Source organism: Vidua chalybeata, chromosome 16 (genome assembly GCF_026979565.1).
Source record: "Vidua chalybeata isolate OUT-0048 chromosome 16, bVidCha1 merged haplotype, whole genome shotgun sequence".
NCBI classification, from domain to species: Eukaryota; Metazoa; Chordata; class Aves; order Passeriformes; family Viduidae; genus Vidua; species Vidua chalybeata.
This window is the reverse complement of record NC_071545.1, coordinates 10,713,242-10,739,770: the sequence shown is the minus strand read 5'-3', so window position 1 is coordinate 10,739,770 and position 26,529 is coordinate 10,713,242. Positions and strand designations below refer to the sequence as shown.

The following is a 26,529-nucleotide window of genomic DNA, read 5'->3' as shown; positions in this document are numbered from 1 at the left end:
TGTTTTCCCCTCTCAGTGGGCAGAGCCCCTGGCCCCGGAGCAGGCGCCGCAGCTGCCGGCACCCCCACGACTTGTTGTTGGTGGGTCTGGTGCCGGGAGTACCCGGGAGGAGGGGCGGGGGCGGCGCACGGCGGGGCGGGAGCGGTATATGCTGCTCCTCGCCGGGGCCACGCTCCAGACCGGCCACCGCTCCGGAGCGAGCCCAGAGCCTCCCTCTGCCTGGAGTTGCAGTTCGTCTCCGATCCCCTTGGGATTTAAACCTTCTTGCATATTTTTCCCCTCCTTCCTCCTCCTGTCTTTTTCTCCCGTGCAAAGTGGAGCAGGAACTGCACCAAGGCAGCCCGCGAGATCCTGCAATACTGCTCCGATTTGTCCCTGCTATTATTCCTAATTAATTATTATTTTTGACCTCGCCCCAGCCGGGGAGGGAAGCGGGACCATTCTCGGCAAGAGAAACATTTCGCTCCTTATCAATAAAGATTTTTGCTTTTTCCCCTCTCCGCGGAGGGGCCGGGTGGAGGGCAGGCACGGCGCGGGGGGCCGGCCCTCGGCGGAGAGCGCAGCCCCGCGGTCCCGGCGCGGCGCGGAGCGGCGGCCGCGGCGGGGGGAGGCGGCCCCAGCGCCGCCCGCGCGAGGGGGGCAGCCGCCCCAGACAGGTGATGGGCGTTTCGGCTGCGCTCCGGATCGACTCCTTGGGTTTCACTTTGGTCTGATCTAAGCAAATATGCAGAAGTACCGGCTGGTCTAGTCCTAAGAGCCAAGAGGAGCGAGCGAGAGCGGCAGAAGGGAGAGCAGCCACGCTCCCGTAGCGAGGGGAACGTACAAACAGCGGCCGCGCCGTCATTAAGCCACCGCCGCCCCGGGCCGCCCCGACCCACCCTGGATGCGGAGGACCCCCGAGCCACCCCGCTGCCTTTCCCCTGAGGGATGGTACTGAATTCCTGCGCGGCAGGAGCCGGCCTGCAGCCCCTCTCCATCAGCGTTGCCTTCCCTCCGTGTCTAAAGTGCACTAGACCGCGATGAGGACCTGGGCTTGCGTTTTGCTGATAGGTTTTGGGTACCTGTCCTTTACCTTCTCCGAGGTAGGTGAGAACGGCTTCCTGCGCTGCCGGTCCCCGGGGCACGCCGCAGCCGGGGGTCGGGGCGAGCCGCGGCGGAGGGCACCGGGGAGGGAGCAGGGCTGCCCACCTGGGCTCCGCGGGCATCCCCGCGCTCTGGCCCCGCCGGGAGCGCTACCCTGCCCCGGGCCCTGCGCGGCCGAGCCTGGGAGCAAGTTGCCATTTCATGCATGGCAGAAGCGAAGGGGAATGACCGTGCATTCCGCGCCCGGGCTGCTGGCCGCCCTTAAGAATTATTATGTATATAATATATATTATACATATATATAATAAATATATGATAAAATATCCACGCCCCGCGGGTGCCAGCGGGCTGCGGCTGTGCGGAAGCCGAGGGTGCGCGGAGCCGGGCCGCCCCCGCGGCGCCCAGCGCTGCGCACGGCGGCCGCGGGCACCGCTAGTGCCGCGGGCAGAACTTGGGTGAATCTCCCGCGCCCCAAAACGCCGCTCCCCGGTTTGTGAATCCCCCGGAGCAGTCGGGAGCTCTCCCGCCCGCCTGCCCGCAGGGGACGGAGGGGGCGCGGAGCCGCGTCCCGGGGTTGCTACAGGTGGTCCCGGTCGGGGCGAGCGCGGTGCTCGGCGCTGCACAGCGGTTGTAACTTTTCCCGGGACCCGGTCTGCTTGGCACTGGCAGCCGCGACGTGGGCGCTGGTAGGATGGCGGCACCCCGTGGGACGCGGTTCTCCTCCTCCTCCTGCCCGGGTCGGGGGAGCCCGCGCCCGCGGGGGACTTGGCGCCCGCCCGGGCGAACTTCGGCAGCCGCTGCCCGGGGTGGGCTCCAGCCGCCGAGCGGGGCTCGGGAGCTCGGCGCTGCGGGGCACACGCTGCCAGGCGGGGCCGCGCGGAGCTGCCGCCCCGCTGAGCCGTGGCGCAGTCGGGCGGGCGGCGCGCAGCCCCCGCGGGCGCGCAGGCGGGGGCGGCGGGAGCGCTCCGGGTCCCCGCGGAGCGCTGTGGGGGGATGTGCGCGTGGATTTTCCCCCTGCTTCATCCCCACATGTCTCGCAAACACCCCGCACCCTCCCCAGCAAGCCCAGAGGCGCGGCGCGCCGGATGCCCGGCGCTGCGGGCGGGACTGCGCGGTGACCCGCGGTGTGTGTGTCTTTGAAGGAGGCCGAGATCCCGCAGGAGCTCATCGAGCGGCTGGCGCACAGCGAGATCCACAGCATCCGCGACTTGCAGCGCCTCCTGGAGATTGACTCCGTAGGTAAATTAGTCCCGTCCTCCTTCCTTCCGCGCCGTCGGCCGCCGCCGCCCCGGGGGGAGGCCCCGCACGCCCCGCGCTCCCCGCACGCCGCTCCGCGCCTCGCCCGAGACACCCGTGCGGGGACCGGCCCCGAGAGCCAGGCGGCCCTGGGATGTGTGTCACAGGGAGGCGGCGGCCAAGGGGCCGATCGGGGATTAAAACTTCGTGGGGTTCAGGGTGGAGAGGGACCTTGTGACCCCCCCCCCCGTGTTTTCAGAGCTCTCTGCGTCTCGCAGCAGAGAAGAATTGCCATAAGGTTTGTTGTTGGTCTCGCATTGCTCTGTTATCTTTAAACTACTGTCCTAGAGGTATTTAAAATATTTGAAACAATATTTATGAATGAAGTAATGTCTCTTCAAGTGCTGGGCTTTATTAAAAGGAAAATAAACCGTCCGCACTGATTTTAAACAGAAACCTGCATATGAAGCTTACCCTCAAAAATACACTTTTTTTTTTTTTTTTCTCAAAAGAAAATAGTGCAGGGTTATTTTCTGCATCATTAGGCATGCAAATGGGTGTAGTGAGAACGTGCAGTTTAACAGATCGTTGCAGCAGTAAATCAGATCTAGAAGCATGGTATTGCTGGGTTCCTTATCATTTGGTTTCACTTGATGCACTTTGTTCCTGGTGATTTCTTCTCTCCGTAGAGAGAGAGAATAAACCCGGCACCTTTGATGTACCCAGGGGAAGCCTGCATCTTGCTGAAGCACAAACATGGAGAAAAATGAATGAGTTCTTGCTTGCATTGGTACTGGGCCATCTCCTTTTAAACCATATGCTGTGTATTTTTGTAAAGTCTGTGCCAGGTTCAATCACCTTCATTCAGAGTTGCAGGATCCTTCTAGAGTTTAACTCTCTGCTTTTTGTACAGTGCTCTATTAGTGAGCAGAAATGCACTGGGAATGTATTTTACAGTCATAGCTTTCAATTTTCATGTGATTAGAAAGCAAACATTTTCCCATTACACTGAAAATGGGAGTATTTCTGTCTTGCACAACACTTTACCATAGAGGCTAATTAGTAATTACCAGATTGGCATTGGTTTAGTATTTTTGGAGACCAGTGCTTCATCACTGTTGTTTATCGAAAATTAAAGAAACTTTCACAACTGGGAAGGGGTATGCAGTTCATATTTCCTCACTGAAGGCTGTTTTGGACCAGATAAGTGCACTACTGCTAAAATCTTTTTCCCAGTGAACTTGGTGGAGTTGGTTGCTGTTGCAGAAGGGCTGGATCTGAGTGCTAGCATTTTAAAATAGTGCATGCTGCTCCTGCCTTTGAGTCAGGGTTCTGTAGCTACCAGAATACATTATTTTTTCAAATACCTCAGCATAACAGGCACATGCTTCATTTTTAAATACCACTTAGAAGGAGAGCAAAAGTTCACGTGGCTCCATTGCAAGTGAATCAGGCAGACAAGTGGGGCAACAGCAGGAGCTGAATAAATGGGTAGATGTAGCAGAGGAATTTATTTCAGAAAATAATTATTTACCTCATGGCAAATATTAACTGTAGGATGCAAGACCAAAAATGGAGAAGGTCAGCCACAAGTTTACCCATTTCATTTTGCTGTTTTCTTGCAATTTGTCAGTTTAGAAACCATTAGAGAAACAAGAGACATAAATATTTTACTATCTCACTGTGAAACAGTAATTCCTTAAGACATGAACTCAAACAATATTAAAAAATAAAACCAAAATATTCAGCCTTTCACCCGGTTCTTGCTTGTGTGAGTGCTGCTTTTGCCTGTGTGCTGAGCTGTGCTCTGAGCTACTCATGGCTGGGTTCTCATGGAGTAACTCGTCTTTACTACCCACATTTGCTTTTCCTGGGCACAGTCCTGCAGACTTTACTGTCATGAGTAATTCTTACTAAAGGCTTATCAGAGTGACTAATCGAGTATTGAAATTGCTCTGCTTTCCTCAGTAAACAGGATCAGGCCTGTTTACTATATTTAGTATTAGCTTGAATTAGCAAATCAAATGTTTTCTCGTTGTCCCTGGTAAGATGATATTTCTGAAATGTGTTTCCTTAGGGCTGCAATTGCCTTTAAGGAACAGCCAGTTCAGTGAGGGCTTGTACAGTAGGTATATTTCTCTTTTATAGCATGTACTCCTTTTCAGCTGAGACTCAGAACAAAATCACTCCAGTGACTATTCTCTCCCTCGTTTTAGTGCATGGTATTGCCAGTCCTTCTGCATGTGAGTAGCCCTGTTTAAACTCAGTGGGTGGACTTGAGAATTAAGAATGATCTTGTAGGCTAAGAGTTTGCAGGATCAGGCATGCATGAAGAAAATGTCTGATATTCCTGAGTAACAAGGCAGAATCTGTGGAAAATGAAGGAAGAACAGTCATTTTCTCTCCTGTAATGCAAAACATATATTTTTAATTGGAAAAGTAAGTTTTGTAAGTCAGAGTGGGCAGGTTTTTCTTCTATTCTGACAGATTTGGTCTCTATATTGTAGCGCAGAGATGACTGATAACCCCCTTCATAAAATTAGAAACCACACCCCCAGACCATCTGGCATATTACTTAAAGAAAAACACTACCCAACATGGAGCTTATCATTGTATTCAAAAAAGAAAATCCAGGCCAGTTTGTCAGAGCCCAGTGCCTCATGTCCGACTCAGAGGGTAAAGGCAGGATGAAAATTCTCTTCCTATCAGGAAACAGGGTCTTGTATTAATTTGCTGCAATTGGGATCCAGAGGCAGTGACAGAATTGCCTTGGCATGAAGGAGAGCAGAGTCTGACCCTGTTTAAAGGAGAAAGCATGCACAGTCCCAGGAAGTAGGCAGCTCTAGTGTGCAGAGTACAGTTTTACTACGAGCAGACTAAATCCCCAAAACGAGGGCATCCTCTGCTCTGCTTGTGGAGCTCTCTCTGGCTCAGCAGCGTGGTTGTTCTCCTCGTGCTTCACCTCTCCCATCTGTCCTGTGGGAGGTAGAGTTCATTTCATCACCTATTATGTTTGCCTCCCGCTGGGAACAGATTTTCCCCAAGTCATCTGCCTGCATGGGGAGAGGCAGGGCTGAGTGTGCCTCTTTGCACGGGTTAAGGGCATCCACCAGGGTCACCTTAGGCCATGTGAATTTAACGGCCTGTGATTAAGAACTAGCAGAGCAGCTTTTGTTAAGTGGAGAAACGTTCTAAATTAACTGTATACTTCCATGGAAAAAGTGTTAGGCTGCTGCAGAGCTCAGTCTTTTGGAAAATGAGCTGTTGATTTTGCGGGTTTTGGTGTGGTGCTCAATGAAGGATGTTACAGTGCAATGTTTTGGCTTCCCTTGCACCTCTTACGCATCATGAGAGGCATCTTCCATACGTGGCCTGTGTTTTTTCTGAAACAGAGGGAATATTCCTCCTCCTTTTCAGTTGGTTGATCTCACCTAGGTAAAGGAAAAAAAAAAAAACAACCTAAACAAAACAGGATCTTGCGAGCTGCTACTTATATTTCCTTTACCAGATCAAAGTTGAAAACTTAATGACATCTATCTCTGCAGTTGGATGTCAGAAGGGCAAATTTTGCATCAACCAAAAAAAAGATCAAAAAAAAAAACTGATGTTGCCGTGGGCTTTCTGGCTCTAGGACTGATTGTAAGACAGACCATTTCAGTTTATTGTAGCTTACATTGAATTCCTGAAAAAAATGAGATGATAAGAATTTCCTAAACTGCTGCTGTTGGTACTAGAAGTCTTGGATCTGTACTTTCTGGATGCTCATCAAAGTGGAATCTAGAAGGGTTTGCATTAAGACTGGATGTGTTGGGGGTTGTACCTCACATAAAATAGTTCGGTAAGAAGATGGAAATTCAAAAGTATAAATTGATAAATAGAAAATAGCAGTAAACTTAGGATGCTTTCCACATGCTTCTTGAGTGAGAAGAGTAATCATGTATTGGCAGAATGTCATAGGAGCTCTGTGATTTATATTCCATGACCCAGTGGAAAATTGCCAATCTGACAAAAAAGAACAATTTCAGCTACACTAATGGATTGACCAAGGCTAATTGCATGAGTTTTTATGCCCATCATTGATATGTTGTCAGTACATAAAAGATTACAGAGAAATTTCTTGGTTAGTTGCCATGAAAACATTTTTTTATTATTAAAACATTAAACGAAAGCTGCACTAATCTGGCTCTGTGCAGCATCCTCCATCTTCACTTGGTGATGAGCAGCATTCGAGTTCTAAACTAAGAACCACCCATTTCTAGGCTTTCTGCTCTAAGCCTCATTTTGTGAGGTGCTAAGCACCCATAAACTCACATTTCCCTTGCTAAAAGCTTATCCTCACCCTGCAACTAATTCAGCACATTGGGGGAAAAACAGATAACAAATTAAGTATCACCCTTCCTTAAAGTCAAACTAGAGAGTACTCTTTGTAGCATCGTGGTTTTAATGAAACAAAAGAAAGTCTTCTGGCCACACATTCAGAGCCAAGTATGAGTTTCAAAGCTGACTTGGTGATTTTTCATTCCTGCTGGGCAAGACTCCTGTTGACTTAAACATTGCTTCAAGTGCATTGATTTTCCTGTTGACTTCACTGGGAAATGGAATTCCTTCCAAATGCCTGTGGGAATCAGGGGGGACACTTAAGTGCCTTTCGCATTGTACTGTCTTCTGGCTCCAGCCATGCTCCATGATTCTGTTTATTAAGCCAAACTTGGATGATGAGTTGGTAAAAGTAATACAATTTGTGTTAGATAACACATTGAGGTTTGACTGGAACTTGTTCTGCTGAGCTAGCTGTGTAGATCTCTTTTTGTAACCCTCACAGAGAGACATGAACTTAGGAACTGCTATACATGCTTGAGGTATGTAGTGAGACAGTGAGGTACAGTATAAGCCAGAGGCCTTCTCCTTAGAAGTCATCTTATAAGCAACACATCTCCTCGAGGTGTCATTTTGCTTTATGAACATGGTGATGGAAAAAGGCTAATTGTGGCTGAGTCGAGCAGTTATGTGTTAGCCCATGATTTAACACACTGGTTAGCTGGTCATACCAGCCCTTTGGTTCTTACCAGCTTCTCTAAAGGAGGCAGCAAGGGATCCTTCATGCTAGGATGGAGCTGTGCCAGCATTGCTGAGTGTGGGATTAGGAGCCATGGCCCGGCCCTGCCGTGGTGCTGGCAGCCCTGCCGGCTTCCCTTTCCAGCCTGATGCCTGTGCCCACCAAGCAGTTGGGATTAGAGGCATTACTTTTGTGTTTAATCTCCTTTTAAACACTGTTTGCTTGTGCATGGACATGCTTCTTTCTCTGAGTCTAGCTTGGATCTCAGGCTGAGCAGAATTCATGCTGCTTTCAAGTATCACTTCATTGCCTCAAATTGAGGGAGAGGTTGTGACAACTTGAAGCTGCCAAAAAGGAGGTCAGTATTAAGGTGTTGGGTGGCTGAGTGCTAGGAAACAGAAGAGGGCTGGAGGCACATCAGAACGGATCCTCATTTTGCATAACACCATTTGGGATCAGGTGGATGGCCTGGTGCCATTGGAATGGGATGTGGGAGACCTGGCTCCACTCCCCAGCTCAGTTGCAAACTTCCTGTGGGATCTCTGGCAAGCCATTTTATTTATACCACTGATGAGTTTTCTGGAGTATGGGGTGCAATAAAAGCAGAAATAATACCCTTTAGTTCTTGCTGTGCTACATTACCGGACTGGGACTGCAAATAAGGCCCAATACCAGCTAATTAGTCAGGTTCCAAAATTTCCCATCGACATCTAGGATAACAAGTACCATAGATAGGAACTAGGAGGCAATTTATTTGGATAAATAGAGACTAAGGACTAATTTCATACAAGGATTTGTTCATCTGAAAAGGAGAATAGGCAGTGGGTGATCCTGGCACTACCTCTTGGACCTCCGATTTTATTTTCTCTTAGCTACTTACAGTAGTATTTTCCAAGAAGTAATGATAAACCCTGGGATGCAGAAGTCTTTCTAAGGTGCTGAACATCCTGCTGTCTTCATGTCTCACCTGGCTGTACAGGTGATTTCACAAGCTGCATGTTCCTTAGGGCAAAATTTCTTGGAGGGAGGAGAAAAGGAGTTGGTTGTTTTGTGGAGCAGAGCCTTATGATGTGTGTTACTAATAAAGCTGAGATTAAAACAAGTTCCAGAGACAGACAGCTGTGTGTACAGAACAAACTGGAAGCAGGGAGTGTGACAGTGCAGAAGATGGGAGTGTAGGGTGTTGGTAGCTTGCAGAGAGGGCAATTGAGTACTGTGTAATACCCTTTTGCATTTTTTTTAGAGCATGTCACAGTTTTCTTAGGAGCCAGCAGTGAAACCTTGAAACTCTGCAGTGATGTTCCACAGAGAGGACACTCGAAGCAGCAGAGTGCTAAACCCCTTCATTTGGGTGTCCTGGGGTCTGTGTGCAGTTCTCTGTTTGGTTCCTTCTTCCTCATCCCCCGTTTGCAGACTGTGCTTGTGGTTTTCAGACCCCACGGCATGGGACACGACCTGAACTGCTTCACTTAACAAACCCAAATAGTTGGAGCAGTTATTTTGTTGTTTTTTATGATAAATGAAATGCCAAGTTTTCCATCTTTGCTTTTTCTCATGGCCCTTTAACCCATGTGGTAGGCTTATTTAGGGAACAAGACAAGCCTGGATGCAGTCCCAGAGTTTGCAGTAGCTTCAGATGCCCCTCCAAAGGTTAGGATACTTCACAGGGGATTTGTTCTGCAACAGAGAGGCTAAAAGGAAACCCATGCTAGTTACTTTTTGCTTTTGATTCTGCCCTAGTACTGCCCTGAAAACCAAGCAACAGAAAATTTACAGAGGCAGCATTGTTGCTGTTGGGTCTAATACAATTTTTTCTACTGTTGCCTTATATCAGAATGTCAAAATGTTTGTAAGAAACATTTCACGTGCAGGATTATTGTTCCTATTTCTACACCTTTCCAGTAAGAAAAGCCGTATTATGCCTTTCACATAAAAATGCAACTGTTTTACTTTAGATATGGTTCTGTGCCACAGTGTGTGCAGTGTTTCTGGGGGCTTTCAGTAAAATGGATATTGGAATTAAATTGTGCATGCTTATACATGACATTCAATGTCTGTCTCTTTATTCCCTGCCTTATGCCCTTGCAATTGCATTAACAGGGGTTACATTAGACTGATTGTAGCAGGATTTGGACTTGTGTCTATGAGCAGCACAGGTTTGTACCTGTGTAACAGCACTGTAGTGACACTGATGCACATAACATACCTGAGGTTTAACATTCTGTTTCCTGTTCTAGGATATGATGATGTTTCAGAAACAAACTTGAGATCTTACAGTGTTCATTCTGCTAAACATGTGCAAGAGAACCGTCCTGTGCCCATTCGCAGAAAAAGAAGCATTGGTAAGAAACAAGTTATTTGTACTTTGGGAGTGAAAGCAGAGGGGTTCTTTTGGTCAGCCAAGCAGGACATTTCACTGGAAAAATGTGACATGCACAAAGGAAAAAAAGGGCCATTTCTAGCTTCTGCCTTTCTTTTTGCACAAAACGAACCATTGCCTGAGAAGCTGTCTTCTGGAGGATGTCCATAGGAGACAGACATGCACAAATTCTTTACATTCACTTTCTTGTTGCAGCATGTTGGAAAGCTAGACCTCGGTTAGAAAATGCTGTGATATTCAATGTATAATTCATAGTGTGGAGAACAACTACAGCAGTGTGCTTTAAAAAACATCAACAGTTGGTAGAGTTTTCAGTACAGAAGCTCCACAAAAGGAAACAGCTTGACTCTTTATTCACAAGAAAAATACAGTTTATCCCAAAAATTAAAAGCCATTGATGGAAATGCTGGGGCATTGATTTCCGTCACTGTGTAGGGCACCAGGCATGTTTAGAGGGGATTTTATCCTTATTAATGATGATGATGATCCAACAAAGCCCATATACAAATGAAAAAAGGGATGTGCAAATAGGATTTATATGCAGTGCTTGTTCATCTGATTAGGTGTGAGTGTTCCACCATTCCACTGGACTGTGGAAAACATCCATAGTGCTATTCCTGGTGGGTAATTCAGTGTGTTTGTACTTGGAGTTGTGGTGGTAGGCAGAGATAGCCCAGCTTGCTGTCAGCAGGGATTTGCAGTGTGAGTTGGCAGGCGCCTGGCACATTGGCTGCCTGGGGAGAGCAGTGGTTCTGAAGCATCCGGCGACGTTGGCACCTCACCCTGCAAGGTGCTGAATGCCTCCCCACCAGAGGCACTGGGAACTGGGTGTGCTCAATAACTTGTAGGAGTTGCCAGCTATCTTGCAGTATTGCATCTGTTAATTTTCTTGAGTTCATGGCACTGGGGGCTGAGAGTAAGGATTTTCACTCTATTTAGTCTATTGAAATGCATCTCTTTCTAAACTAAGCCTAGATTTCCATGTTGCAGGCACAGGCTAGGCCTGAGCTTCTTGTACTTGAACTAAGTGAAGTAGTGCAGGCAGTGTTCCAGTTCCCTGACACATCTAACCCAAAGCTATGACAAGCTTCCACTGTAAGGCAAAAAAAAAAAAAAAAAAAAGTCCCAGCTGTCTTTGGAGAACTTATCAGCAAACAACTTGTCCCTGGAATTACTATTTTTTTCTGGACTGTTTTGAAATATCACCTTGACTTCTTAAACAGTCCCTAGGTTGATGATGATGATACATGGTTTGGATCATGGCAGCATCATGCAGTAGTACAGAGCTAATCTTTATAATTCTAAATAAGCTCACCTTACCTGAGCCCACCAGGATATTAGTTTAACTGCAGGTTTTTTGGTCATGCTGCTCTGGTGGTTTTGCATCATTCAAGAAATAACAAATTAAATAAAACCCACCATCTACAAAGCTTTGATGAGTGAAAAAAAAAATGGCAGTTGCCCTTTGGAATGATGGATGAGCCAGACTCCCTGATGTGGGGATGTTAAAGTTCTGGAAGTGGAAACCCAAGTCTTGAAAGTTTCAAGCTGGTGAAGGTTGTTTCCCAGCTGTGCAAATTGGGTATGATACAGATAATCCTCAATTTAACTTCTGAAGCAGTGTTTACCAGGTGTTGCATGTTATTTGTGTGCAGAGATGACCCCAGTGCTGGAAAGCAACAGCTGCTGTTGCACAGTCACTCTGAGGCTGTACTAGGGGGTCATCGAATGTGGAGGAGCTCCTGGCTCGCTGTCACTTCCAGAGCCAGGATTGCCTTATCTCGTGCTATGTGCTCCAAGCTGTGTCGGGAGCCAGGCCGCTGGAAACCCTCATTTAGGGCTGGGCTTTGGGAGCGAGTCAGGCTTGTCCCCCGGGTAGCACCAGAGCTCAGCTGTAAGCACACAGCGCTCAGCACTGGCTTGCCAGTGACCAGCGGCGACTGGGAGCGCTGGCCCCACGTGGGTGCTCTGGGGCGGGAGCTGCTGCTCAGCCGGGGCTGTGACTCTCCTGTGCCCGCAGAGGAGGCCATCCCGGCGGTGTGCAAGACGCGGACGGTGATCTACGAGATACCTCGGAGCCAGATCGACCCCACCTCGGCCAACTTCCTGATATGGCCGCCCTGCGTGGAGGTGAAGCGCTGCACCGGCTGCTGCAACACCAGCAGCGTCAAGTGCCAGCCCTCCCGGATACACCACAGGAGTGTCAAGGTGAGCAGGGGCTGCAGGGCCCTGGCTGGGTTCTCTTCAGCCTGGAAACTCCACTTACCCAAGTGTGTGGCCTGTGTGACCCAAATCTTTGCTATCCATCCTCACATAGAACGCCCCTCTTTGTTTATGGCCTTTCCAAGTTATGTGGTCATTGGAAAAATCTTGGGTTTGGATTTGGTTTTCACAGGATTCCCTTTAGGTTTTCTCTTTTTTTTTTTTTTTTCAATGAAAATAAAGTTGATCATGTTTCCCATGATCTTGCACAGTACAGATCTTAAAGTTAAGAAGATAAAATGACTCAAGGGGCACTGGACTTAAAAAAATAAATAAATCACAGTATGGAATGCTGTTTTCTTAATTAAATATTATGCAGCCTAAATTGGGCTTTTATATTTGACAACATAACACTTTTGATCTGAAAAAATGTGTTTCAAATTATCTTACCCCAGGGATAGAAGACTCAACAGCTTCATGCTGTATTTACTCATTAGACAAAATCCCTATTGCAACTTTCCAGTAAATATTACGTGAAATATTTATGTTCATTTGGCTTCACTGTGTTCTAATTTTTATCAGTATTTAAACAAGTACTGTTGAACTACATCTGTGTGTAGGAGATTAGACTTACACTTAGCATTCATATTGTGAAGACTCTGAGTTCTTGTTGCCCTGAATTTCTTAAGAGCAGAATTAAAATAAACCCCACTACATTCTTGAACATAAAATTGCTCAGCATAACACACTGATTGCTGCACTTGCAATGGATTTCTTGAGAAAAGTGCTGTTCACTTAGTGCTGTACATCCTAGAACAAAAATAAGGCACCTAAGCCATTTCATTGTATTTCATACACTGTTTTTCATACATGCAGACATGTCTGGGCAGAATTTCTTTTTCTTTTCTGTTTCTGAACATCTGAGAACAATGTTTTTGCATCCAAATAAGCTGGAGAAACATCTGAGATTCCCTCAGTGTTCCCAAAAATAATCATACTTTACACTTGCTTGCTGCCTTGCTTTCATGGGATACGCTTTGCAGAAACAATTAAAAATGAGGTAAAAATTTGGATCAATAATAACTTGAGGACTGAGAACAAACTGGGGAGATTGAAGGACTACAATTGTAAACCTTTCTGAATAGGAGCTAAACAGCAGAGTGCCTCAGGGCTGTGATATTTAGTGCTGTTGCCTTTGGGTTTGATGCAGCCTAGATTTTTTGTAGCAGCAAACATGCACAGAGCAGCTGGATGTGCTCAGCAAAGAGCTGAGACATGTGTGATGAACTTGCTGTTGGTACCTGTGTGTGATACTGAACAATATTGTGATACTGTGCTTCTGTCCTACCCCCGAGGGATGGGGAGATGACAGATGAGACAGAAGGTCTTGGCTGTCCCCCTGCTGCTGGGACAGTGAGTGTTCCTTAGGAGTTACAAACTCCTGGCAGCAGCTTTGCAGGGTATCACTGCTGGGGCTGCTTCCCCAGCACACCACCACGTTGAAGGAATTTTAGTCTCTCAGCCCGTTGTAGTGCTTTTAGATTTGCATTCATTCTAGTAGGGCACAAGCTAAAAGTAGGCTCAGCTGAGCAGCTGCTTTTCGTGGCTGTGTAAATATATTGCCACCAGCAATATCAATATACGTCAGCCAGCTTTGGAGGACGTTTTTTTTCCAAGCTCCAAGACTGCTCCAAACAGTCATTAAGTAGCAGGGGAAAAAAAGGACAAGAGGTCAAGCAGGAACAGGATGTTCATTGTAAAGGTTGTAGGCTGACCCCACTGTAACACCAGAACTCTTAGAACAGAATCCATATTTATGCCCTCCAGAGTCAGATCCCCTTGTAGCTTTGATGTAATTGATGGTTTTCTGAGCCTTTTGCCAATCCTAAGTTTAGAGCTGAATGTCTGCTCATGCCATTAAGTAGCTGGCTCAGAGCGAGGGTCCCTGGAAAGGTGGGAGCGGTTTTGGAGAGCCTTCTCAGCTGCTCTGCAGTGCAGTTGGAAAGCCGGCTTGTGTTTTCCCCTGATGTCAGACTGCATAAAAGCTCTCTTTTGATGGAACATTGAAAAGGCTTTCCCCGCTTCCTCCTCATTGACAAGGTAGTGAGATCATAGCTGGCCCATTCACACTAGAAAAATGTTCATCCAGAAAGGTCAGCAAGTGGGTTTGCATCATCCAACAGGCGAAAGCAAAGGGTGTTTTCTTTGTCTCACTGAGGGTCACTGTAGTCAAGGTTAAGAGACGGCTGGGGCAGTGTGGGAGGGGCAGTGGAGGTGCTTGTGTTGGGGCATTTCATTCCTGGGACATGATTCAAAGGCTGGAGGGTTCAGGGATGTCCTTTCTTTGTCTTCACTGAGCTCTCATCAGTGAAATACCATTAATGTGGAATTGAAGCTGTAGGGATGCTCCAAGCCAGGGGGATTGGTGGAACAGCTTCCCTGAAATGGGTCTTGTAAGGTTTCCCTTTCACAGGGTGGGTTTCATTAGTGAAAGGTGGGTTTGCCCTGAATGGTGACAGTGAGCCCATGAGAGCACGGCCTCTGGCCCTAAAGACATTCAGCAAACTGCACCTGCATAGCCCTGCAGAACTCGCATAGCCCTGCAGAACTCAGACTGAGATGGAGAGGCTGGTTGGGAGCTGCTCTTTGATGAGAAAGAAAGGATTCTATTTCTCTCCTTATAGAGCAATGGTGATAAGGATGGGGGAGTTAGTGGTGTTGGTGTCTGTTACAGGGAGATTTTCTCCTCTGTGTGCAAAAGCATTTCAGTAGCATCTGCAGATCCTGTTGCTTCTGTCCAGTGAGTTCAAGTACTTACCAAGTACCAGACTATAATTTATTTGGGGGGTTCTGAACAAGAGTCTTCCCAAGAGGCTTTTGAGCATGGTGTTGTTCTTGGTGGGTTTGATCACAGAAGCAGAAAACCATTAATATTATGGAGCAAATCCTGTCTATACTACTAATTTTGAATAGCCAAACTGAACAATATGATTGTTCTCAGCAGTGCTCATATGCAAGTTAAGAAACAAGAGCTGAATTACTCTATCTCCCTCAGCTTTGTCTCAGGTTGGCCTTGAGCAGAAGCCCTACCAGCTTCTGCCATTTCTGCATATTTCAATGTTGATCTGATCTGGGGAATTTTAACCTGGTACATTCTTAGAGTACATTAATGTGAGGGTGAGGTGCAGAGAAAAGTATCTGGACAGGAGGGAATGCAGGAGCAGCTCCTCAGCTGTCACTGGAGGGTTGTTCAGAGGTTGGAAAAAATGCTGGAGTTCAGGATGAGCTGTTCAGCAGAGCTATCCAGCCTCACAGCAGGTTGGAAAGGCCTTGCAGAACACATGGGATGTATAGGTGTAATGAATGTGTGCCACATTTGCAGGTTTAATAACCTTTTTCTTCTGCCATTGGGGTGGGAAGAATAAGATAAGCAGTACTTGGATTGAGCTGTGGCTTAACTGCAATTGCAGGCAGGACCAGGTATCAAAGGTCAGTTTAGGAATGGGAGAAACAAAGGAAACCCTGACAGAGGTGAAGGCGGAAAAGCAGCGAGGTGTCCTTGGAGCAGGGGAAGCCCTGTCAGCCTGGCAGGATCTGGCTGCTCTGCTCAGGGACACAGAGACCCCACACAGCCATTCCTGCCCTCCTGTCCCTGCAGCAGTGACTTGCCAGGCCCTGAAGGCTCCTGATGCCTCCCCCAGTCCTTCAGTCCCTCTTGACTCACATCTTCCTCACAGACAGGTTTTCCCTCCATTCTATCAGCATGCAGTTATTTTAGTATGGAAGCAATAGAAGATTCCAAGAAGTGTCCTCATTCAGCTGCTTTTTGGGCTTGTTTCCATCCAGTATTTAGGTATCAGCCACATGAGTTCTGCTGTTATGAGGAACTTTCTGTACTGACACTTCTCTTGTGAGCTCCTGCCCGTGATAAATTTTAGCTTCATACTGGAGGTGTTCTGGACATTTCTGCTTACAGTCTTTTTTTTTTTTTTTTTTTTCCCTGCTGTTAGTCCCTGATTTCATCTCTCCTGGAGAATCTCTAAAAAAAAGTGTTCCCATGATATTTCCATTAGGCCACATATTTTTATCAGATTTTATTTTTGTTTTTACTTAGCTGTAATACACCGTATTGCAGGATGTAGACCTAGAATCTACATTGATGCAAGTGTGTTGTCACTGATTATTAGCTACATTTGAGAAGCTAATCAGTTATTTCACTGTCCTGCTCTCAGAGAGTTTTTATATAGTGGTATTTTCTGGATCTGGAGGTTTGAGGTTTTAAATTTTTGTTACATTAGAGGACTGACCACCTCAAAGTTCTGTGTAATACACTTGAGAAGCTGTACAATATGAACACCAGGGAGAAAAATACAAAGAAGAAAAAACCATTTGTACACAAGGCCAAATCCCATGGTGTTGGCACAGCTACCCCTATTTATTCCCACTGAAAATGTGACCTGCAGCCTTCATCATTGTAGATCAGCACTGTGTGTGGCAGCAGGTGTTAACAGGTGATACAGACACAGCAGCTTATCTGGTTTGTGCTGCTTCACTTCCAGTATTTGCAACATCTACAAAATGACATTCCTTTAACCTGTGGAGTGTGAAGTAAGGCAGTGGAACGTGTGCTGGATTGTATTTTAACTACAATACTAAAAGCCAGTTTAAAATTGCTGCAAAAAATCATTATGCTCTTCTACAAAGTATTACTGTTTCTGATTTTTTAACTGTTGTTTAATACCAAATAGCTACAGGAACTACATATATCTTTCAGTTTGTAAAACCAAGTGAAACAAGGGCAGGCTTTTAAAAGCTTGATTACAGTTTATTTTTGTTGCATGTAATTTTCAATGAGACTGGTTTATTCGAACAGCTGTAATAAGCATGGCAGATCTGAGAGCTGTTTTGTGATTGCTGGGTCCCTTTGTCTCTGATGATGGAGGTGTCTTAATTACTGTTTGTTTTCATAAATTTTAAGGATTAGTCATCCTTTGACACCAGATGACTCAGTTGTACCATACATTTTCAAATCATTGTGTTCAAAGGCTTGATGGAGTTGGGTTCTGATAGGAAATTTTGAAACATACTGCTTCGACCCATAGTTATTCTTTCAGATAAAGTGTTCTGGTATGTCATGGCCAGCTCTTAATCTGTTTACATGGAGATCTGACAGTTTCAGAAGATACCTTTTAATGTAGAGACTTTAGTTATTGCATCTGTCTCTGTAACTTTTGTTTGCTGGATGAAATGAAAATCATCTCCAGATCCTGTTGACACAAGGGGTAGTGACTAAAATGTGGATCTGAACTCCTTGCTCTGTGACAGCTCAGGCAAATCTCCCACTGGCTTTAGAAAGGCCAGGATTTTGCTCTAGCTTCTCTCACTGTTATTCAGAGGCCCTTCATAGTTGTGACCCCAGAGCCAGAAGAGTTTTTCTGGGAACTGGGAATAGAGTGGGTTTTTCTAGCCACCACTTTCATTTTGTGACAATGTTGTTCCGGTTTTGAAAGGGCAAGGGAATGATTTTCACAGTGTGAAGATTGATTTGGATCATTGAATCCCCACCAAACACACAAGGAAATCATGGCTGGGAGTGTCATTGTGGATGCTTTATTTGGTAGTGACTGGAGCTTTTGGATGGACCAGCCTTTATGGCTTTGTTATGTAACTTCTGTAGAGACAACCAACCCCCCCTGTCCTTCTGCTCCCTCTCCTCATTTATACAGCATCCCTGTGATTTGTAGTCTTGTTTGCTGGGACAGCCACACTGCAGTGCCCTATTGGCAGATGAGTAGGTCTGAGAAGCCATGATTTAATTGCGGTGATTTCCATTGCAAGCAAATGCTCACCACCTCTTCTGCAGTGTTCAACACAGCTGAGAGCTAAACACTGGACCCCTTACAAACTCTCTAGCACTCTCCTTGCCCACGTTAGGCCATATCACCTTGCATGGCCCTGACCATCATGCCCACTACACTTGGCAAAGTCAGTGCCCAGCATCTCACGAGCCATTTCAGCACTCCAGAACATCAGTGCTGTGCCCTCTCTGCCATTCCTCTCCTGCCTGCCAACCTGTGGGTCAGGATGTCCTCGTGTTCAGTATCCCCCCACTCCAACATCCTTCTGTTTTGCCTTGGTTTCCTTCAGATGAGAGATCTGTATGTAGCCAGAGCTACTCCAGCATGATCCTTCCTCCAACCTCAAATTACCCTCCAGACTTTTTTGATTTAAGGATGCCAGAAGTGGAGCAGTGCAGTTGTGAACAGTTGGAAGGACTGGGGAGAAATATTCTGTCTGCCACCTTTCCCCAATACAGCCAAAGGCTGAACCCAGTTCAGGAGCGATAGTTCCCTTGGACCTAAAAACTGTGCTTGAGAGTTCTTGTGACCAAGCCCCAGGTTATTGCAGGGAGTGAGTAGGAATGAATCTGCTTTCTAAGGTGATGTTCAGGTGCTGGTCATGTAGGATTGAGCACTTCACATTCAGAGGGCACTGGAGACACCAATTTGTAAATAATAAAATGTATTACAAACCAATCTAATGCCTTCACTGTCAGCCTTTAACAACACTTACAGAAGATTGTGCTAAAAATGGCAGTTTACAAGGACAACCACTGATTTGAATCTGTATAGAAGTTTATTGTGATACATGTGGAAACTGAGTTGTTTAAAACATCAAACCAAAATGAATGGGAAATTGTTTTATCTCTTGGGGGAAAATTGTTTCGAACTACTGAACTTGAATAAACAAATAGTCTGTGCAATAAATAGTTACACGATGCACAATTAAGATAAAAGATGATTAGTATGCTAACATTTTATATGGGTTTGGCTACATTAAAAATAGAGGTATATAGTTATCTGTCTTCAGTTCTGAACTGTAATCATGTTGATGTGTCTCAGTACATACCTCATCATATTTTATAGGTGGCAAAAGTGGAGTATGTTAGAAAAAAGCCAAAATTAAAAGAAGTTCTGGTGAGATTAGAAGAGCATATGGAATGCACCTGTACATCATCAAATACTAATTCAGATTATAGAGAAGAAGAAACTGGTATGTTTTCCTTTTATTTTTGCATTAATGCTGATTTCATATGGACCTTATTTTTTATATTAGTAAAGAACGTAAAGCAAATGTTGCTTACAGTGAACTCAGTAGAGAAGCTCCCAGCTACTTCTCTGTATTGAAGATGCCAAATGAGGGCCAGTTTGTGCTGTATAAGGAGTTTGGATTTCAAAATTAATGTGTATCATTTCTCATTAGGTTGGCCTTTAAATAAGTGTAAATGCCCAGTAGTGTTCAGGTCTTGCTTCACTAAGTTAAAGGTTGTCATGTTGCAGCTCGTGGATGAACTCCGTTGCCTAATTTCTTTAGACTTTGTGGATAACACTGAGATTTACTTGACCTTGGGGAAAATCTGAATGAAAATAATGTAAAGCACTTGGGAATAAATTCAGGATTCAAGGCTAAGAAGTTAATTTGAAAACAACATTGCTCATTCCTGTTGTTTCCTTCGTATGCATACTCAAGAATTTGTCAGTTGTCACATTAAACCTAAATTTTCCTTGTCAAGACAACCTTTGAGTTACAATGGGGAAAGATTTGTGGGGAAAATTACTTGCAATCTGGCTTTCATAAAATCATTCTGAATTAATCTAAAATCATTGGCTCTGATCTACTTACTACAGTGCAATCAATGCAGAGCTCATCACACTTATTCTGGAAACCCACTATAGTATAAAGGACATTTCCCTTTCTCCTGATACTGGTTGAAGGAAACCTCAAAAATTTGTTTTGCACCTCTGCAGGGAATTGAAGGGTGCAGTAGAATCAGCCCAAAATTAAAGAGTCAGGGAAGGGCAGGTAAACATAGGAGGAAAGCTGCCTGAAGGTGATAGATTTGGGAGGTGGCTGTGTGAGGAAGGGTTTTCTATACTGGCTCCATCCAGCAGGGAGACATAAACCTGGTCCAAGCAAATGTAAACTGCAGTTGCTATGTACAGAACAGAGAAGTTAGAATTTCTGTAAAAGCAAAGTTAGACCTCTGCTACAATTTGCTGTACATCAATTTATAATCTGAGCTGATTGTTTAGCTGAAACTAGGTGGAGTTATTAGACAAAACCATGTATAAAGTGGCTATTTTTAATGTCAGTGTGTTTTGATACAGTTTCTATGTCTCCTGTTTGGAAAAAAAGTTTCATTAGATCAATTTCAGTTTTCCAAATTGTCTTTAATTGCCATAGACTAAGCAGCTATGATTTTAAGATCAAAATTTTTGGTTTTGATGTGTGTAAAAACTGGGGCAGAATTATAATGGAAAATACATATTTCTAGGATTTAATTACTGATAGGAACAAAACTTGCACCCAGCAAGTGGATGGTGAGCTGAAAATAGCTCAACTCCAGAGCTGAAGGCAAATGTTGAGTACTGCATGGTAACAGTAATTATAGATGGATCCTGGGAATGACGTGTGCAATGCCAACTTCGTTTATTATTTCTTTACTTTTGTGTAATTACTTTGTAAACTCAATGTCAAATCAGACGTTATAAAGTTATTACTTTAATGCAAAGGATAATGAGATTTCTTTGAAATGTAAACGGTTTGAGTATTTATGACTTCAGTGTTACACGAAATGCATTACCTTAGGGCTTTTCACCAGCCCTGCCCTTATGTTAACAGGAAGGCCTAGGGAATCAGGTAAAAAACGGAAACGAAAAAAGTTAAAACCAACATAAAACCTACTGGAACTATTTGATATTCAGGTAGGACCTATATGCTGAACACCCTAATAGCACAAGTACTGGAAAACTTAATCAAATATCATCACTTCAACTTAATCACTGTTCAAAATCTTGACACTTGCTACCTCAAGGCTGCAAAGAGATTAGATTTGATTGGCTTTGATAATTCTACCTGCTGGTATTTTCCCTTTAAGCTCCACATCACCATCAGCATCTTACATTCTTGAGCTACTTCCTTTTCTTGCCTTTTTTATTTCTTTTTATTAGAGGGTGCTAATACTTCAGCTTCTGAAATCTCAAGTTCCATTGCCTCTGCTTTGTGTTTCATTATTATTGATTTCTGAGGTCAAAGCATCACGTGATACTGCATGAATGAATTGCCAGGTTACAAATCATTGTGTTCCCAGTCCTTGGCTGTGAAACATTGGGTGCACATACAGCAAATATCATTATTTGTGTGACCATCAAACCCATGTTCTGGCATGAACTGGGGTTGATTGCACATGCACCTGACACAGTCTGATGATCTGCTTACTTGACCAGAAAGATGCTAAGAAATGCCTTCTTTTTTGTGTGTGTTGCAGAGTCCTGTGTTGCTTACACCAGAAAATTAAGATCTTTATTTTTGGTCTGTTCAGTCTCAGTAGGATGATGATAGTCAGTCATCAAAATTCATGAGGTTTTCAGTGTAGTGAAAAACTAACACCCTCGCAGTGCAAAAAATGACTGAAATCCTTTGGCCAACATATTAGCAATGTATGATGATGGCGACACACATTCCAAATTAAATATGGAATTTCCATTTCTTAATGACTTGAAAGTATGTAAACTGCAGCACTTGCAATTGATTCTGGTATTTGGAGTGGGAATGATTTGGATTTTGCAGTGTCTGTGTCTAACGCCTAGAGGATGGTGAATTTAATTTCAAGCCCCTGTTTTTGCACATGAACTCCCAGTGGCAGTTTTCATTTATACCAATGTATCATTTCTAAAGAATGCTAAACTTGATATCCTGTTTCAGATTAACAGGTATTTATTGGGAGTAGTATGATAGAAGCAAAGATTTTCTAAAATTCAACTTTAAAAGTGAGCATGTAAACTCAATCAAAACAGCATTTAGAACTTCTTGTCCCAGGTTAGTGACTCTTCATGCAGAACAGTTTTTTTTTTTTAAGTCATCTACTTCAAGGACAGGACCTTTGATTCTAATCATAGAGTTATTGTATCTTTTTTCTCTCCTGCAGATGTAAGGTGAAAATAAGCTAGAAAAAAAACTTCTCTCTGGGACATGGATGTACATGGTTTGTTACATTCCTGAACCTACTATGTATGGTGCTTATTGACTGTATACTTTATTTGTTCTCCTGTGTGAAAAAACTGGCTCAAAAGAACACTTAATGAGAACAAAGAGACAATGTACATTTGTTTAATGTGACATCAAAGCAAGTATTGTAGCACTCTGTGAAACAATAGGAAGCTTCCCTGTCCAAAAAAGAAAAAAAAAACGAAAGAAAGAAAAACAGAAAAGAAAAAAAAGACAGTTGAATGAATGGAGGATACCAAAAGTACTCAAAAACATGACAAAAATCTAAGTGAATAGTGGATTTCTGTCAGAGCAGTCAACGGTGCTTTACGTCAAGAAATGTGCCTGCGTTCTTGATGAAGATGGATGGACACTGGTGGACTTCAGGCACAAAAAAAGCAGGAATGTATGAAATGATCAAATGCCACGCAAACACTATAGAACAATACATCCTTGCTTGGTGGTGTTTTAAAAGTCTATACAAAAAAACCTTCTGGGGAGCCTTAAGTGGATTTTTTTTTTTACACCATAAAGTGATTATTAAGTTTTCTTTTTACTCTTTGCCTAGCTTTTTATTATCTCTTGGACTACATTTGCCAATAACACATATAAAAGACTGATATAACAATAAGCAGAACACAAAACGTTATGGTATTTCTCCTAGTGGGATGCAAACTAATGAGATGTATTAAAATAAAAATGGTATACCTATGCATAATTTTCTAGACGTTTCTTGGTTTATGTTCCCCAACCTACCCCGTAATTTAAAGCATTACATAAAAGAAAAAAAATAAAAAGAGAAAAAAAAGAGAGATGTGCGTAAACAAATCATAGGATATCCATGCAAAAATCCTTATTTTTTTTCTTTAAGACTTATGCCAGTTGCCTACTAGTGATATTGTGTTAGCAATTGTCATTCTTATCAGTATACAGATACTTTTATTTCACATGTTGGAGCTGTGTGAAATGTACAAATTCTTGTATCTGCATTGTATAATGTCATGGTGGCATGGGAACTACCTTGCTGCAAATATTTGAACAAAACCTAAAATTCTTTATTTTTGGTAAAATGTTATGCTTTATGTGTATTCAACAGAAATATGTGTTTTTGTAAAGGTGAAGTTTGTATTTTTATCTAAAAATTAACAGTTTTATATACCTGAGAAAGCCTGCTATGTTTTCTTGAACCAAAAAAAAAAAAAAAAAAAAGAAAAAAAAGAAAAAAAAAGCATTTTGTGGTCATATTTTTGTAGAAGAATAGCCCAAATAACATCAAAATCTATTTTAACTATAGCAGGGCAGATAAAATACTCTGGCATCAGCTCCTATATTTTCAAAGTGCCAAAGGATTAAATGTTCAGTTCCCCACAGATTGCAGTGGGAGCCACATGGATAAATCCTTCTGTACTGCTTTGGAAATTTAGGGCTGTGCCAGATATGACATGGCTACTCACTTGGCCAAAATCACTGCCCCACCCCAGTAGTTTGGATTATGTACCCTTTGTTTTATTTGGATTATTACATTGGATATGTAAAATGAGCTACTGGATTCTTTTATTTGTGAAACATCTACAAAGAGATGAAAGAGTTTTCTTAGTTTGGAACAACAAAAAGGTTTGTCTTGAAGACAGTGTTTCCACTCAAATAAAAATATCTTCAAATGTGAATGAACTGCAGAACCTTCAAACAACAAAAGAGAGCAAGATTTTTAACCTTTCCATTTCTCTAAATATAGTTCAAACATTCCCCTCCTGTTCCTGTAGCTATGTCCAAATTCAACCAAACAAAGCAATGTTAGCTAACAGGCATTATTGGCTTCGGACGCTAATGCAGAGATAGTGTTAGTCACCGTTCTATTTTGTGATCATTTTCCCAGTGTATTTGTTGAGCACCAAAACTGGAAATACATTTAACTAAGATTGTCTGTGCTTGTTTTCCACTAAGTGTACTGTTCACAATGTTATGCACATGAATGTATGTGTCTGCGTTTAAAAAAGTGTATAAAATGTAATTTATATATTTATGTTTCAGTGGGATGCCAATAATGTTGCTCCGTTCCTTTTTTTTTTTTTTTTTGTCTAAAAGATATCTAATGAAAGAAAAAACCAAACATATATCCATTAAAATCATGTAGATGAAAAGCATTATGTGACCCACTCAGACACTGTGCAGGTATGAAAGGATGTCAAAGTCACTTAAGTGGAATAGTTTGCAAAACAACTCTTGGAAAGAGTCCTGTGGTTGGACTTGCATGAGAAGGTTGTGTTTGGGTTTGTGGGCCAGCTCTTTGGGAGTGACTCCCCTGGGTATCCTGGAGCTCTGATTTACATCACGAGGGAGTCTGGCCTTGTAGCAAAGTCTTGAAAACAAAGCAAACCGAGAGGTTCTGTTGGTGCCAGCAAATAAACGTGTTATGCCAAATTCAGCACACCAGGAGAGAGTGAAGACTGAATGGGGACTTTTCCAATAGCCGTTTGTTTGAGACTTGTAGTCTTGAGTTAATTTTGTTACGAGGAATGAAACGCACAGGAGTCTCTGTTGTCAAGCACAGTGTTCGTACAGCATGCGGCAGAAAACACAAAAATCTCAGGGCTATGTTCTCAGCTACTATAAATTGGCAAATGTTTCTGACTTCAGATGGCCCCAAGCTAATTTACATCAGATGAGGATGCAGTCCATGGCTGTTAAATTGTGAGGAGTAGTGTCATAACATGAGCATCACTTCCTGTAGTCCAGCTGAGCTCTCACCCGCCAGCCTTGGGACCATGGCGGGTTGTGGGATTAGTCCTCCTTCAAAGTGGCAGATACAACCAGAAGGAACAGTGACACTAAAGGTTGCGACACAGGAGTCATTAATTCAAAGTTAAGTTGGACATTTCAAGGGCCATATCCTCAGCTGGTGTAAATCACCATCACTCCGTTGCCTGCAATGGAGCTGTACCAGCTTACACCACTTGAGGGGCTGGTCCCTCATTCTTGCTCATCCCTTCCACTCCTCAGTCCCGCAGGGATCTCAGATTGTCGTGTATGGTTAATGTAATCCTGTGTTCTCTAATACTTAAGCACAATAAGTAAATATAAGAGTGAGTGTCAGACTTAACTTTGAATGTCCAAGCTCTGAAATGGTTTGTTTCACCATTGTGGCTGTAAATTAAACAGTTCTCTGTGCATTTGTGAATGCCGTGTCATATCTTCTTCTGCTGTCTGCTGGAGGTGGACTCCCTCTGGACTTCTAATGTGCTGCCTTTGGAGTGTTACAGGGAAGGGTGTGAGCCACTGGAGCCACAAGATATCTGATGGACAGCTCTGTTATTTGTGGGGTGGGGGTTGAGTAGGGGGCTTAATGGAGCCCAGGGTGGAGGTTGTCAGAAGCTGCACTTCTGTGCAGTGCTTTAACACCTTGTTGGTTTTGTCCTTCCACATTGTAGGCAGCAGTTTGGGGATGAAATGTGTTTCTGTTTTACATTCTGCACTCATTTCCTCTGTCCAGGGATCCAGAACTTCTTGTTCTGACCATGCCTTTTTCTGAGGTCTTGTCTTATCAGAAAGGACATACAGAGATGTCAAACCCAAACCCAATCTCAGATTATGGTGCATGGTCACTGATTCTTTGGTCAATTCCTTACATTTAATTCAGTGCTTAACCTTTCTAGATCTGTCCTTGAGTTGCTTTTGTTGAGTGAAACCAAGGATTGTGTGCCAGTTTGCTTTCCTTTTCTCCCGTCCTCTGTCCTGCCTGGCATCTGCTTTGTTAAGCAATGCACGGGGACTGCAGGCAGTTGCTCCTCTCCCAGGTTCCCAGGTAGCTTCAGCACTTTGGGTTTAGGCTTTTTACTCTTGAAACATCATCCTCCTTCCAATGGGCTTCAACATTCCACTTGCTTGTCCCCCTTAGGTCCATGTTGCCTTTCTGTGGGCTGTTTTCCAGCTATTCTCTGCCTGACTTTACCATCCCTCTTGTTTCTGTCTCTCAGAAATGATTTTCCCTTCCTAAGATTGTCTTGCATCTGTTTTGTCTCCTCTTGCCTGACAGAACAGCCTTTGATCTGTTGGTCTCCAAATCAGTTGGTTTATCTGGGCATGTACCCTGAGATCCTCTCTCCCAGACCCATAGGCCCATAACTGACCCCTGACATGAAAGGCAAATAAATGCTTTCGAGAAAAAGATTCATCTTTGCATTTGGAAGAATACTGCTGAAGACTCTTTGCGAAAGCGCTGTCCAATTCCAGCAGCAGTGTGGTGCTGGAATAGTGGCATTGAAGCTGTTCCAGACATCTGACAGTTTAGTTAGGATCAGTGGCCCCGTTTATGTTTTAATTTGAATGTTTCAGATTTTATTTTGAAGTTTCAAAACTACCTCAGATTTGCATGCTCATATTTTACTGTAAATTGAAGGAAATCATGTTTGTAGGCACCTCCTATGGCTTTGAAAATGTTCTGGATAGTTATCTGACCCTCTCTTGGGCTGGAAATCATGGTTGCTCTAAAACAGACACCACGTAGAGGTTTTGAATGAAGTAATTT

The 26,529-nt window shown here is 44.0% G+C and overlaps 1 protein-coding gene across 7 annotated transcripts in view; it reads left to right on the top strand.

The window, feature by feature from the left end:
• Nucleotides 1-207: 207 nt before the first annotated feature.
• PDGFA (platelet derived growth factor subunit A) overlaps nt 208-26,529 on the top strand; it is a 166,243-nt gene continuing 139,921 nt past the window's right edge. For 4 of the 7 annotated variants that reach the window (XM_053957804.1, XM_053957806.1, XM_053957802.1 and 1 more), the window contains exons 1-5: nt 208-1,082; nt 2,226-2,322; nt 9,613-9,717; nt 11,776-11,963; nt 18,884-19,010. In XM_053957804.1, coding sequence (XP_053813779.1) covers nt 1,020-1,082; nt 2,226-2,322; nt 9,613-9,717; nt 11,776-11,963; nt 18,884-19,010 — 580 coding nt within the window. In that variant the 5' untranslated portion in view covers nt 208-1,019. Of the gene's footprint in view, nt 1,083-2,225; nt 2,323-9,612; nt 9,718-11,775; nt 11,964-18,883; nt 19,011-20,639; nt 20,723-21,722; nt 21,837-21,945; nt 25,183-26,529 lie in introns of those variants that run through there. The other 3 variants (XR_008433769.1, XM_053957807.1, XM_053957808.1) reach the window with 3 other exon arrangements.